Below are 11,252 nucleotides of genomic sequence, written 5' to 3'. Positions count from 1 at the left end.
TGGGCCCGTTCCTTAAAGGGGCAGGCCATACCTGCAAATGTTGTTGCTTATAATTATTATTAGTAGTGACATATGTAGAGGCATGAGTATTAGCAGTAGCTATATCTGCATTCTTTATCAAAATGGCACAGCCTAGACATTGAGAGACAACCCATTGCGTGAGTACTTTTACTTTTAATACTTAAAGTAAATTTAAAAGCAAGTACTTTTTACTTTTACTTAAGTAGGATTGTTGATGTAGTACTTTTACTTTTACTTAAGTATATATTTTCCTGTGTACTTGTACTTTTACTTAAGTACTAAACTTCAGTACTTCCTCCACCACTGCCTATGCGCTTCTCTCTCTTCTTGAAAACAAAAAACATGGCGGACATTCATCTAACACTTATATGAAAAATACATATGAACTCTGCACCACGGTGATTCAGCAGAGTCAGTGACAACACTGTTTTCGATTTTTGGCTCATTTCCCCCTATTGTTAATACCACAGCAACAAAGTACATCTGTAGAATACAGCATGAATGGAGCAGGAATAACGACATGGAGACTTCAGTTCCTCATCCAGACTGCATCTTATTCAAATTAAACAGAATTTCAAGTACAAGCATTTCTCTGAGTGTAACTGCATTTTAAGGTGCATAAAACATACATTCAATTATTATGGTGCCTCTTTACTACAAACATTATCACTCATAAAGAAATATAAACATTTACAATATAGACCTATTGAACATTGGCTTATAACTGGTCTTTATAAGGCACAATAACAATACATGACTTAATTACAGAGTCTGTTTGTGTCGGAGCTGAACTTCACCCTGTCTAAAGTAAACAATATTCTATCTCGACCCGCCTGCAAGACGACGCGCAGGTAAAATAAACAACTATACAGGCGAATGTAGTCCTGCCCACCTATTGGCGCGAGTGTCCCACTGCACAGCTGAGTTTCTATGTTTTTACCAGTCTATAAATCTGTTTATTGAAACATGTTTTTACCAGTCTAAGTAGACATTCAAAAACGATATCAATATGTCTCAATGACACTCCTGCTGATCAAGCGAAGCTTTAGGAGCTAACGTTCTCCCCAGAGAGACAGTCCGGGGTACAACTGCTCCCGTGCCAAACGTTCCACCTGAGTGCTGCGGTCGATTACTGATTTCTCTAATGAAACATAAACCCACGTGACTATCACGTATATTAGTAGGAATAATCTTTAATTACTGTTAAAGTCATTAAATACAATATTTTGGGGCATACCACATATAGAAGGGGGCGCAATTTTATTTATTTTTATATATATATATATATATATATTTTTTTTTTGCTGGGCGCAGTTTTTGTCGCCCCCCTCTGAGTGGCGCCCTAGGCAACCGCCTATGTCGCCTGTAGGAAAGACCGGCCCTGCCAGCTTGGACCTCAAAAGGTCAGAGAGGGCCTGTGCTTGGAGCAGGATGAAATGTAAACTTTGTCGTAGGACAAAAGCAAAGACATCATCGTGAAGGTCTTGACCTCGGGAGTAACATGTCAGTGGGTAAAGGGTTAGGGTTTGATGGCAGGTTAGGTTAGGTTAAATATGCAATATACATGGTGTGATCTGTTTTGGAAAGGTCTTGAACTCCACCACCACAGCCCAATGCAAACCTATGGGGGGCGCCACTGAGTAGGGCCAAAACCTTGAAAAAACTAGATTTTTACAGTTTATCAGTAACAAAAACTAAATCTGACTAAACAGGAATTTTTCTCACACCAAATAAAAACATAAAAAGTATCAAGGTTACTGGTCGCAATCTCACATAATAGTGAAAACACATTGGAACTAAAAAAGATGGTAACAACACACACAAGCACGGGAACACCATTCAATTTGTAGTTCTCTGTATTGTTCTTTCGGGTTGAGATTAGGGTTGTGAAAATAGGGTTTAGAAAACATATTAGCAGTATGTTTTTTTACCATGAATGAAAATATTGAAACTGAAGCACACATATCTTTCCATAAATATCATCAAACACATTTTTTTTAAGAAACATTGCTAAAATAAAGCATTTCCAACCAGAATGCAGCAATCTCCGCCATCTTGATTGATCAGAGCGCGGCAGAGGTCTGCGCAGGTACACTTGTCGTTTGGAGCATTTTGTAGGAGTCTACGTAAATGGAGCGCTGTGCATTTCGTAGGATTCTCTACCAAAATTTGGACATGACTTTTAGTACGATTTCTTTCAAACCGTTTCATGAGACCACGTTCATATATGATTTTTTCAAACAGTGGTTATGTTTGAGGTACAAAGCCAATAGCAGTGGCTGAGGGGTAGAGTGGTTGTCCTTTGACAAGAACCTTGGCGGTTCAATCCACAGTCTTTCGCATCTGCATGCCGAAGTGTCCTTGGGCAGCAGCAGTTACGAGTAAAGTACACTGCAGCAGTTACGAGAACTCGTATAATTTATAAATCTAGCCTCCACTAGATTTGTTTCTAGCATTGTTTTGTTGCCTTTCCAAAATCAGACTTTATCCCACTGATCAATTTATTGAGGAAGCGGAGAGAGAAAAATTATCTTTATTACAATCAGAACATTGTTTTCTCCTAAGGGTTGGTTCATTGCAGCCAATCAACGACCCTTAGATTTAGATATGACATTATGACATTAATGTATAATCCGGTGTAGAGGGAAGTTCAGTCTGTTCAGTATCTACAGTCTTAACAAAATAACAAGTTATGACTCAAGCCTGTCTGTGGAGGCATCATATATGAACTTTTGATAATCTGTATTGTAGTAAAAATGTATTTACAAACCCTAGAGTTAAACAGTGAGACATCTTAGGCCCTCACAACATTGAAAATATGCCCTGTTAGAATTTTAATAAACTTTGTATTCAAAGGATTTGGCCTCTACATCCTACACACGTAAATTATTACCATTTATGTGCTGTGTTTATAAGTGAGAAGTTAATCTTAGCTATCACCTTCACTTGTATCTGAGTAACTCCTGGCAATGATTGATCAGGATAAGACATTACTTAAGGATGGGGTTAGTACAGATGCTACAAAGCTGAACTGCACACTCTGCCAGTCTGAGGATGGAGGTGACAATGTTTTTTCCACTGTTGCTGCTGATCTGCTCTCACTCCACAGCTCAGCCTCAACCAGAGTCTGACAATGAAATTACTCCTCTTGGAGATAACCAGACCAGGCAACCTGCAAACGTCTTTCTGCAACAACCCACCTGCTCACAGGACATCCATGCCGTGCTGAGAGAGATGAGCGGCTTGTTGGGTGAGCAGAGGGTGGAGCTGAGGCACCTACAGCGAGAGAATGACGGTCAGTGGGTCGGGAGGCAATGAGAGGAGTGATGGTGTTGTTACAAACAAAACAAGCACCATCCATTTAAAAACATATTTTTCATTGATTTCTTTTTCTTCATACGAATGCACCATTGTTTTTTATTCTTTAAAATACTATCCAGTCAAAAAGAAACATTACATTTTTTTAGCACAAGCAGCAAAGCTGACGGAGCTGGAGAAATTGCCGAGGGAGCTGGAGATATTGAACCAACAGGACAAAGGTACATGTATATCTACAGTCAAAAAGAAACAATATGAATATTTTAACTTCTCCTGTAGCAGTGGGGGGAAAAACAGCAACTATGTTCTATTTTGCTGAAACATATTTCAGCGACCATCTGCCAGAATACTTTCTGAAGTTGGCGAAATGGAATACTTCAATGCCTTCGATGCCTTTGCTTTAAACAGCGTGTGCTTATAACAGTAGTCCACCTAGTCAACCCAACAAATGTAGGAGATTTTACACTAACTTGTAAAAGAAGGTATTTTACATAATTTGCCGGACAGACATGTGGCAGTTTTTTTTTTTTAGCACAAGCAGCACAGCTGAGGGAACTGGAGAAATTGCAGAGGGAGCTGGAGAAATTGCAGACGGAGCTAGAGAAAGTGAACCAACAGGACAAAGGTACATGTATATATATCATTTTAATCAAGCATGTTATTCAGTTTCTCAGTTGGACAGTAAGGTGTCAAAAAGCTCAAATATTTTAATTCAACATGTTTGAATCTTGTAGTTGCCAAAGAAAACTTTTGGAGAAAGGAAAGTTACAATTAAATACTACGTGAAATATTTTGTTTTTGTTTACTTCTCATTGCCTGTTTTTTGATGAATTACATTGCAGAACAGGCAGGAGAACTGACGGCCTTTAAAGCCAGCAGAAACGTGACCGAAAACCAGGTGGAGGCTCTGAGGACAGAAACGCAAGGTTTGTGAATTTAGAAACGTGTTCTAATAGCCACCACATTTCTGCAGGACAGACATGTGGCAGGACTCTCAACAATTTAATTATTTTTTTTTAAGCACAAGCAGCAAAGCTGATGGAGCTGGAGAAATTGAACAAACAGGTCAAAGGTACATGTATATATACAGTCAAAAATAAACAATAGCCGATTTGTCCTACTCCTGTAACAGTCAGGGAAAAACAGCAACCATGTTCTATTATGCTGAAACCTATTTCAGCGACCATCTGCCAGAATACTTTCTGAAGTTGGCAAAATGGAATACTTCAATGCCTTCGATGCCTTTGCTTCACACAGCGCGTGCTAATAACAGTAGTCCATGACATGAATTATTACATCTAGTAAACCAAAAAAACTGAGGAGATTTTACACTAACTTGTAAAAGAAGATATTTTATATCATTTGCAGGACAGATATGTGGCAGGACTCTCATCATTAATCTTTTCTTTTTTTAGCACAAGCAGCAAAGCTGAGGGAGCTGGAGAAATTGAACCAACAGGTCAAAGGTACATGTATATATAAAATGTTAATAAATCATGTTATCCAGTTTCTCAGTTGGACAGCATGGTGTCAAAAAGTTCAAATATTTTAATTCAACCTTTTTTTAAGTTTGAAGTTGCTAATGAAAACTGTTGGACAAAAAGAAAGTTACGATTAAATACTATGTGAAATACTTTGTTTTGCTTTTTCTCAATGCCTGTTTTTTGATGAATCACATTTCAGAACAGGCAGGAGAACTGACGGCCATTAAAGAAAGGACAGACGTGACCGAAAACCAGGTGGAGGCTCTGAGGACAGACACGGAAGGTTTGTGAGTTTAGAAACTTGTTCTAATAGCCAACACATTTCTCCTGTATAACATCAGCTGCACTCTAAAATTATCACTTGTCTGTTTTTCAGTCAAACGCGTGGCCTTCACCGCTGCTCTGTCTTCAGGTCAAACAACTATCGGACCATTTAATACAGACACTAATCTGGTCTTCAGACAAGTCATTACAAATATTGGAAATGCCTACAACCCGAACACAGGTACTCAAATTCACAAACTTTCAAATTTATTTTCATACTTGTTAATGTTGATTTTGACCTGTTACAACAGACAATTCTCTTTTTTTACTAATGCTGATAAAAACATGTGTACACAGGTTTTTTCATTGCACCGTTGAAAGGAGCCTACCATTTTGAGCTCTACATATATTCACTGGGACATCCTTCATATGGTTCAGGTGCTTGGTTGGTCAGAAATGGACACAATATTTGTGTTGCATATGAGCATCAGCCATCCAATGCTGGGAAGTCTGCTAATGGCGCCACGCTGCTGTTAGAGGTTGGAGATGTTTTGTTTGTGCGTCTGGTTGCTAACTCAAGGGTATATGACGATGCAAATAACCACAGCACCTTCAGTGGTCATCTGCTTTTCACAATGTGAGGGAAAAAGTCCTGTTTCTTCAGCTGTATGTTACTGTATTATCAAGATCTTAATCTGAAAATCATTATAATTGAGTCGTATATTTCCCAATAACCATTTGAATAAAAGCATAAATATATTGATATTTGGGTACATTTCTTTAACATAAACAAAAATGTTATCAATTATTGGTAGAAAATCAAATAAATCCTTCACAGCTGTTTGGGTGTAAGAAATGACATGTTGTCTGTTAGATGTTGTTGTATTAACCTCATGGCAACTCTCTTGTTTTAAAAAATGTAATTGTGGCTTGTTTTCATGTATTTGTGGTTTAAATTTGTGTTAGATGGATGTGAATTTAAACAGTGAAAAATCCTTTTTCCAGAGAACAAAGATGACTTGCTCCGATAGGAGGTCCGAGAACAAAATATATTTTACAATAATGGTAAATATGGAAACCCTCACATTTGATGAACTGGAACTAGACTTTGCCTGGTAAACAATGTCAATGATTAATATACCGACCACTTGTCTTTTTGATCGATTCGTTGTCTTCTTTGTTTACCGCTTGACTTGCAGCTCATGAATACACAGTGGAATCCTCATGTAAAAAGCACACAGGTTTTATTGCATATCAATTTCATGTTTAAATTCTTCATAGCATTGGAAAGATTACATTTGGTATACATCGCTATTCTACAGAATTATCATCAGTCATATCTTTTCAATGAAATTTCTCTAAAGTACATCTTCAATAATCACAAGCATCAACAGAACTGCAATTTCAGAATTGTTCAATATTGTTCTTCAATCCTTTATTGTTTTTCATTATGTCTTCTCCCACAAGTCTTTACTTCCGTCTTTCAGAGCTGCCTGCCCAGACGTCCGTAAGGCCGTTCGAGAACTTGAAGTCAAACCTACTAAACCTAACCACATGTACAATAAGTGCATCTACGGATTTATTTTTTTCTTTCCTTTTTCCCCATTTTTTTGATTTGATACACATTTCACAAATGGACATCATTATGACCGCTAAACACGTGATGCACAATATCTCCTTTTTGTTTGTTTTCAATAAACATAACAGGGAAGATATACAACTCAGATCCAACCAAAACAAGCACAGTCCATTTAAACCCATATTTTTCATTGATTTTTCTTTCTTCAGACGAATGCACCATTGTTTTTCATTCTTTAAAATACTATACAGTCAAAAAGAAACAATATGTATATTTTTACTTCTCCTGTAACAGTGGGGGAAAAAACAGCAACCATGTTCTATTATGCTGAAACATATTTCAGCAACCATCTGCCAGAATACTTTCTGAAGTTAGCAAAATGGAATACTTCAATGCCTTCGATGCCTTTGCGTCACACAGCGCGTGCTTATTACAGTAGTCCATGACATGAATTATTGCATCTAGTCAACCAAAAAAACGTAGCAACCCAAGTCTTTACATTTTATAACCACATGTTGGAAAACATTATGTGTTTTTCCCATGAATGAGATCTCATTCAGCAGAATTATAAAAAAACTCCTGTCTATAGGAAAATGAGATGATGCAGCAGTCCTAGCATCACACTGCCACCTGCTGTCCTGATGAAAAATTACAATGCTTCCGTTAAAGATTTTTTTTTTCTCCATGTTGAGGTCACTCACCACAAGCACCTCTAGAAGCATTAGGTGTCTCACATGTACATCTCTAAACATAAGTGGGCCTCGGGGAGCCCATGGATGGCAGCGCCGGGACTCTCCGGCTCCATCGAGTCGTTGAGCTGCAGCATAGCGGTGCAACAAGTGGCTGTTCGAGCAGGAGCTTCCCAACGACTTGTTAGTTAGTTATCAGAAAATGTCCATCCCTGGATGCAGGCTCGCCTTTTGCGCACCAATGTTTTTATTGTGAGTGCTACGAGGAAGAGGAGCCTCTTGCTTCACTTCCCCTCTTTAATTTCCTTCCTCTTAAAGAGACATCACGTCTTTAAACCAAGGGGCAAAATCCTGGGCTGAGCGATGAGGCCAATGCGGAAGTGTAAAAAGCTGCAGTTCCCTGGGTGGCCACAGAGGCTGGGTCCAAGAAGGAATCAATTCCCAAAGACTCCCATGTTTAAAAGCCCGACTTTAGAGCAGAATTATACCTGTTTACAGCCTGGTTCAAAAAACGGTTTTAGTCTCAATCAGGAGGTTCTTCCTTCCAGACAACTCTGAGGGGGGAGCTATTTTTTTCGAACTCACTCGTTTCAACGATATAGAGGTTTGAAATGATGAGTTATTCTCATGTGACGTCACAGTCAGCACGACGACTGCAGCTCCTAGCCTGTTGCATGCTCGGCTTCGCCTGAGCTAACAGGCGAATCCCCGTCACTGAACACAACCTGAGTCTGTGGAGAGGTTTCAGTCACATATCGGATGAATAATACGGTTTGATGTTTGGCTTGTTCCCCTGACAGACAAGTTAAAGACGTCTGCGCTCCCGTTACTATAGTAAGATAAGTTTAGTATTTTATTTATGTGTTAGTAGTGATTTGCAGGTATCGGTGTCTCTGTACCTGGCTTGTTAGCTTAGCTCCGCAAGCCAGCAGGCAAGATACCAGCAAGAATGGACCTTGCAGAGTCAATGCTTTCGTAGAGTCGACCGTTTGGGACGTCTCTAAATTGTTACATTTATGTGTATTTGATAACATGTGATTAAAGGTGTACTCCAAGGTTCTCTGTGGCACAGTAAAATGCTATTTTAGGTGTTGGTACAGACAATACACGTAAGTTGAATGAAATAATCAGTGGTGTCCATCTTCATTGGCTTCATGTATGATTATTTTTATAACAGTGGTTATGTTTGAGGTAACAAACTAATAGGAGTCCCTCAGTTTTGTCTCAGGTTCATTTTAACATAGTAATAGATTACCTTTTGGAAAAGTTGTGTTACATAGCTGGGGATCACCCCTGTGTGTCTTGAAGTGGTCACGACAGGGTTTGGGTAACCAGTGGGGGAGCAGTAGCTGAGGGGTAGAGTGATCGTCCTTTGACTAGAAGGTTGGTGGTTAAATCCACAGTCTTCCGCATCTGCATGCTGAAGTGTCCTTGGGCAGCAGCAGTTACGAGTAAATTATACTCATATCTTCAGCAGCCTTCACTAGATTTATGTCTAGCATTGTGTTGTTGCCTTTCAAAAAATAGACTTTATCTCAGTGATCAGTTTATTGAGGAAGCGGAGAGAGACAATTTTTCTTTATTACACTCAGAGCATTGTTTTCTCCTAAGGGTTGGTTTATGGCAGCCAATCGACGACCCTTAGATTTAGATATGACCTTATGACATCAATGTTTAATCCGGTGGAGAGGGAAGTTCAGTCTGTCAGTATCTACAGTCTTAAGAGACCAACAAGTAATGACTGAAGCCTGTCTGTGGAGACGTCATATATGAACTTTTGATAATCTGCATTGTAGTAAAAATGTATTTACAAACCCTAAAGTTACACAGTGAGATATCTTAGGCCCTCACAACATTGAAAATATGCCCTGTTAGAATTTTAATAAACTTTGTATTCAAAGGATTTGGCCTCTACATCCTGCACACAGGTAAATTATTAGCATTTATGTGCTGTGTTCTTAAGTAAGAAGTATACTCTTATCTATCACCTTCACTCGTTTCTGAGTAACTCCTGGCAATGATTGATCAGGATAAGACATTACTTAAGGATGGGGTTAGTACAGATGCTACAAAGCTGAACTGGACACTCTGCCAGTCTGAGGATGGAGGTGACAATGTTTTTTCCACTGTTGCTGCTGATCTGCTCTTGCTCCACAGCTCAGCCTCAACCAGAGTCTGACAATGAAATTACTCCTCTTGGAGATAACCAGACGAGGCAACCTGCAAACCTCTCTGCACCAACCCACCTGCCCACAGGACATCCATGCCGTGCTGAGAGAGATGAGCGGCTTGTTGGCTGAGCAGAGGGTGGAGCTGAGGCACCTACAGCGAGAGAATGACGGTCAGTGGGTTGGATACAAAAAAAACAAGCACCATCCATTTAAACCCATATTTTTCATTGATTTATTTTTCTTCAGACGAATGCACCATTGTTTTTCATTGTTTAAAATACTATACAGTCAAAAAGAAACATTACATTTTTTTAGCACAAGCAGCAAAGCTGACGGAGCTGGAGAAATTGCCGAGGGAGCTGGAGATATTGAACCAACAGGACAAAGGTACATGTATATCTTCAGTCAAAAAGAAACAATATGTATATTTTTACTAATCCTGTTACACAGGTGGAAAAAACAACAACCATGTTCTTTTATGCTGAAACATTTTTCAGCGACCATCTGCCAGATTACTTTCTGAAGTTGGCAAAATGGAATACTTCAATGCCTTTGCTTCACATAGCGCGTGCTTATTACAGTAGTCCATGACATTAATCATTACATCTATACAACCAAACAAATGTAGACAATTTTACACTAACTTGTAAAAGAAGGTATTTTAAATCATTTGCAGGACAGACATGTGGCAGGACTCTAATCATTTAAACTTTTTTTTTTTAGCACAAGCAGCAAAGCTGAGGGAGCTGGAGAAGTTGCCGAGGGAGCTGGAGAAATTGCAGATGGAGCAGGAGAAATTGAACCAACAGGACAAAGGTACATGTATATATATAATTTTAATCAAGCATGTTATTCAGTTTCTCAGTTGGACAGTAAGGTGTCAAAAGTTCAAATATTTTAATTCAACCTTTTTTTAAGTTTGAAGTTGTTAAAGAAAACTTTTGGAGAAAAGAAAGGTACGATTAAATACTATGTGAAATACTTTGTTTTCGTTTTTCTCAATGCCTGTTTTTTGATGAATCACATTTCAGAACAGGCAGGAGAACTGACTGCCATTAATGCAAGGACAAACGTGACCAAAAACCTGGTGGAGGATCTGTGGAGAGACACACAAGGTTTGTGAATTTAGAAACGTGTTCTAATAGCCAACACATTTCTTCTGTATAGCATCAGCTGCACTCTAAAATGATCACTTGTCTGTTTTTCAGTCAAACGCGTGGCCTTCACCGCCGCTCTGTCTTCAAGTTCAACAACTATCGGACCATTTAATACACACACTAATCTGGTCTTCAGACAGGTCATTACAAATATTGGAAATGCCTACAACCCGAACACAGGTACTCAAATTCACAAACTTTCCGATTTATTTTCATTCTTGGAAATGTTGACCTGTTACAGCAGACAATTCTCTTCTTACTAATGCTGATAAAATGTGTCCACAGGTTTTTTCATTGCACCGGTGAAAGGAGCCTACCACTTTGAGCTCTACATAGGTGCACATGGACATCCTTCACATGCTTCGTCTGCTTGGTTGGTCAGAAATGGACACATTATTTGTGTTGTATATGAGTATCAGACAAACGGTTATGGGACTTCTGCTAATGGCGCCACGCTGCTGTTAGAGGTTGGAGATGTTGTGTTTGTGCGTCTGAGTGCTAACGCAAGGGTATATGACAATGAAAATAACCACAGCACCTTCAGTGGTCATCTGCTTTTCACCATGTGA

The 11,252-nt window shown here is 39.0% G+C and overlaps 2 protein-coding genes and 1 long non-coding RNA gene across 3 annotated transcripts; all 3 read left to right on the top strand.

The window, feature by feature from the left end:
• The first annotated feature begins 1,377 nt into the window (after positions 1-1,377).
• Positions 1,378-5,728, top strand: LOC133005046 (complement C1q-like protein 4). Its single transcript, XM_061074635.1, has 5 exons — positions 1,378-1,459; positions 3,131-3,316; positions 3,872-3,964; positions 5,200-5,328; positions 5,445-5,728. The coding sequence occupies exons 1-5, from the start codon at positions 1,378-1,380 to the stop codon at positions 5,726-5,728; spliced, it is 774 nt and encodes a 257-aa protein (XP_060930618.1).
• Positions 5,729-9,620: 3,892 nt separating this feature from the next.
• On the top strand, positions 9,621-10,305 carry LOC133005697 (uncharacterized). The gene is made up of 3 exons (XR_009678384.1): positions 9,621-9,696; positions 9,842-9,913; positions 10,250-10,305. It is a non-coding gene; the product is annotated as an uncharacterized LOC133005697 (long non-coding RNA).
• Positions 10,306-10,308: 3 nt separating this feature from the next.
• Positions 10,309-11,252, top strand: LOC133005045 (complement C1q tumor necrosis factor-related protein 3-like). The gene is made up of 4 exons (XM_061074634.1): positions 10,309-10,342; positions 10,558-10,641; positions 10,735-10,863; positions 10,969-11,252. The coding sequence occupies exons 1-4, from the start codon at positions 10,309-10,311 to the stop codon at positions 11,250-11,252; spliced, it is 531 nt and encodes a 176-aa protein (XP_060930617.1).

Source organism: Limanda limanda, chromosome 7 (genome assembly GCF_963576545.1).
Source record: "Limanda limanda chromosome 7, fLimLim1.1, whole genome shotgun sequence".
In the NCBI taxonomy this organism is placed as follows: Eukaryota; Metazoa; Chordata; class Actinopteri; order Pleuronectiformes; family Pleuronectidae; genus Limanda; species Limanda limanda.
This window is presented reverse-complemented; position numbering and strand designations above follow the sequence as displayed.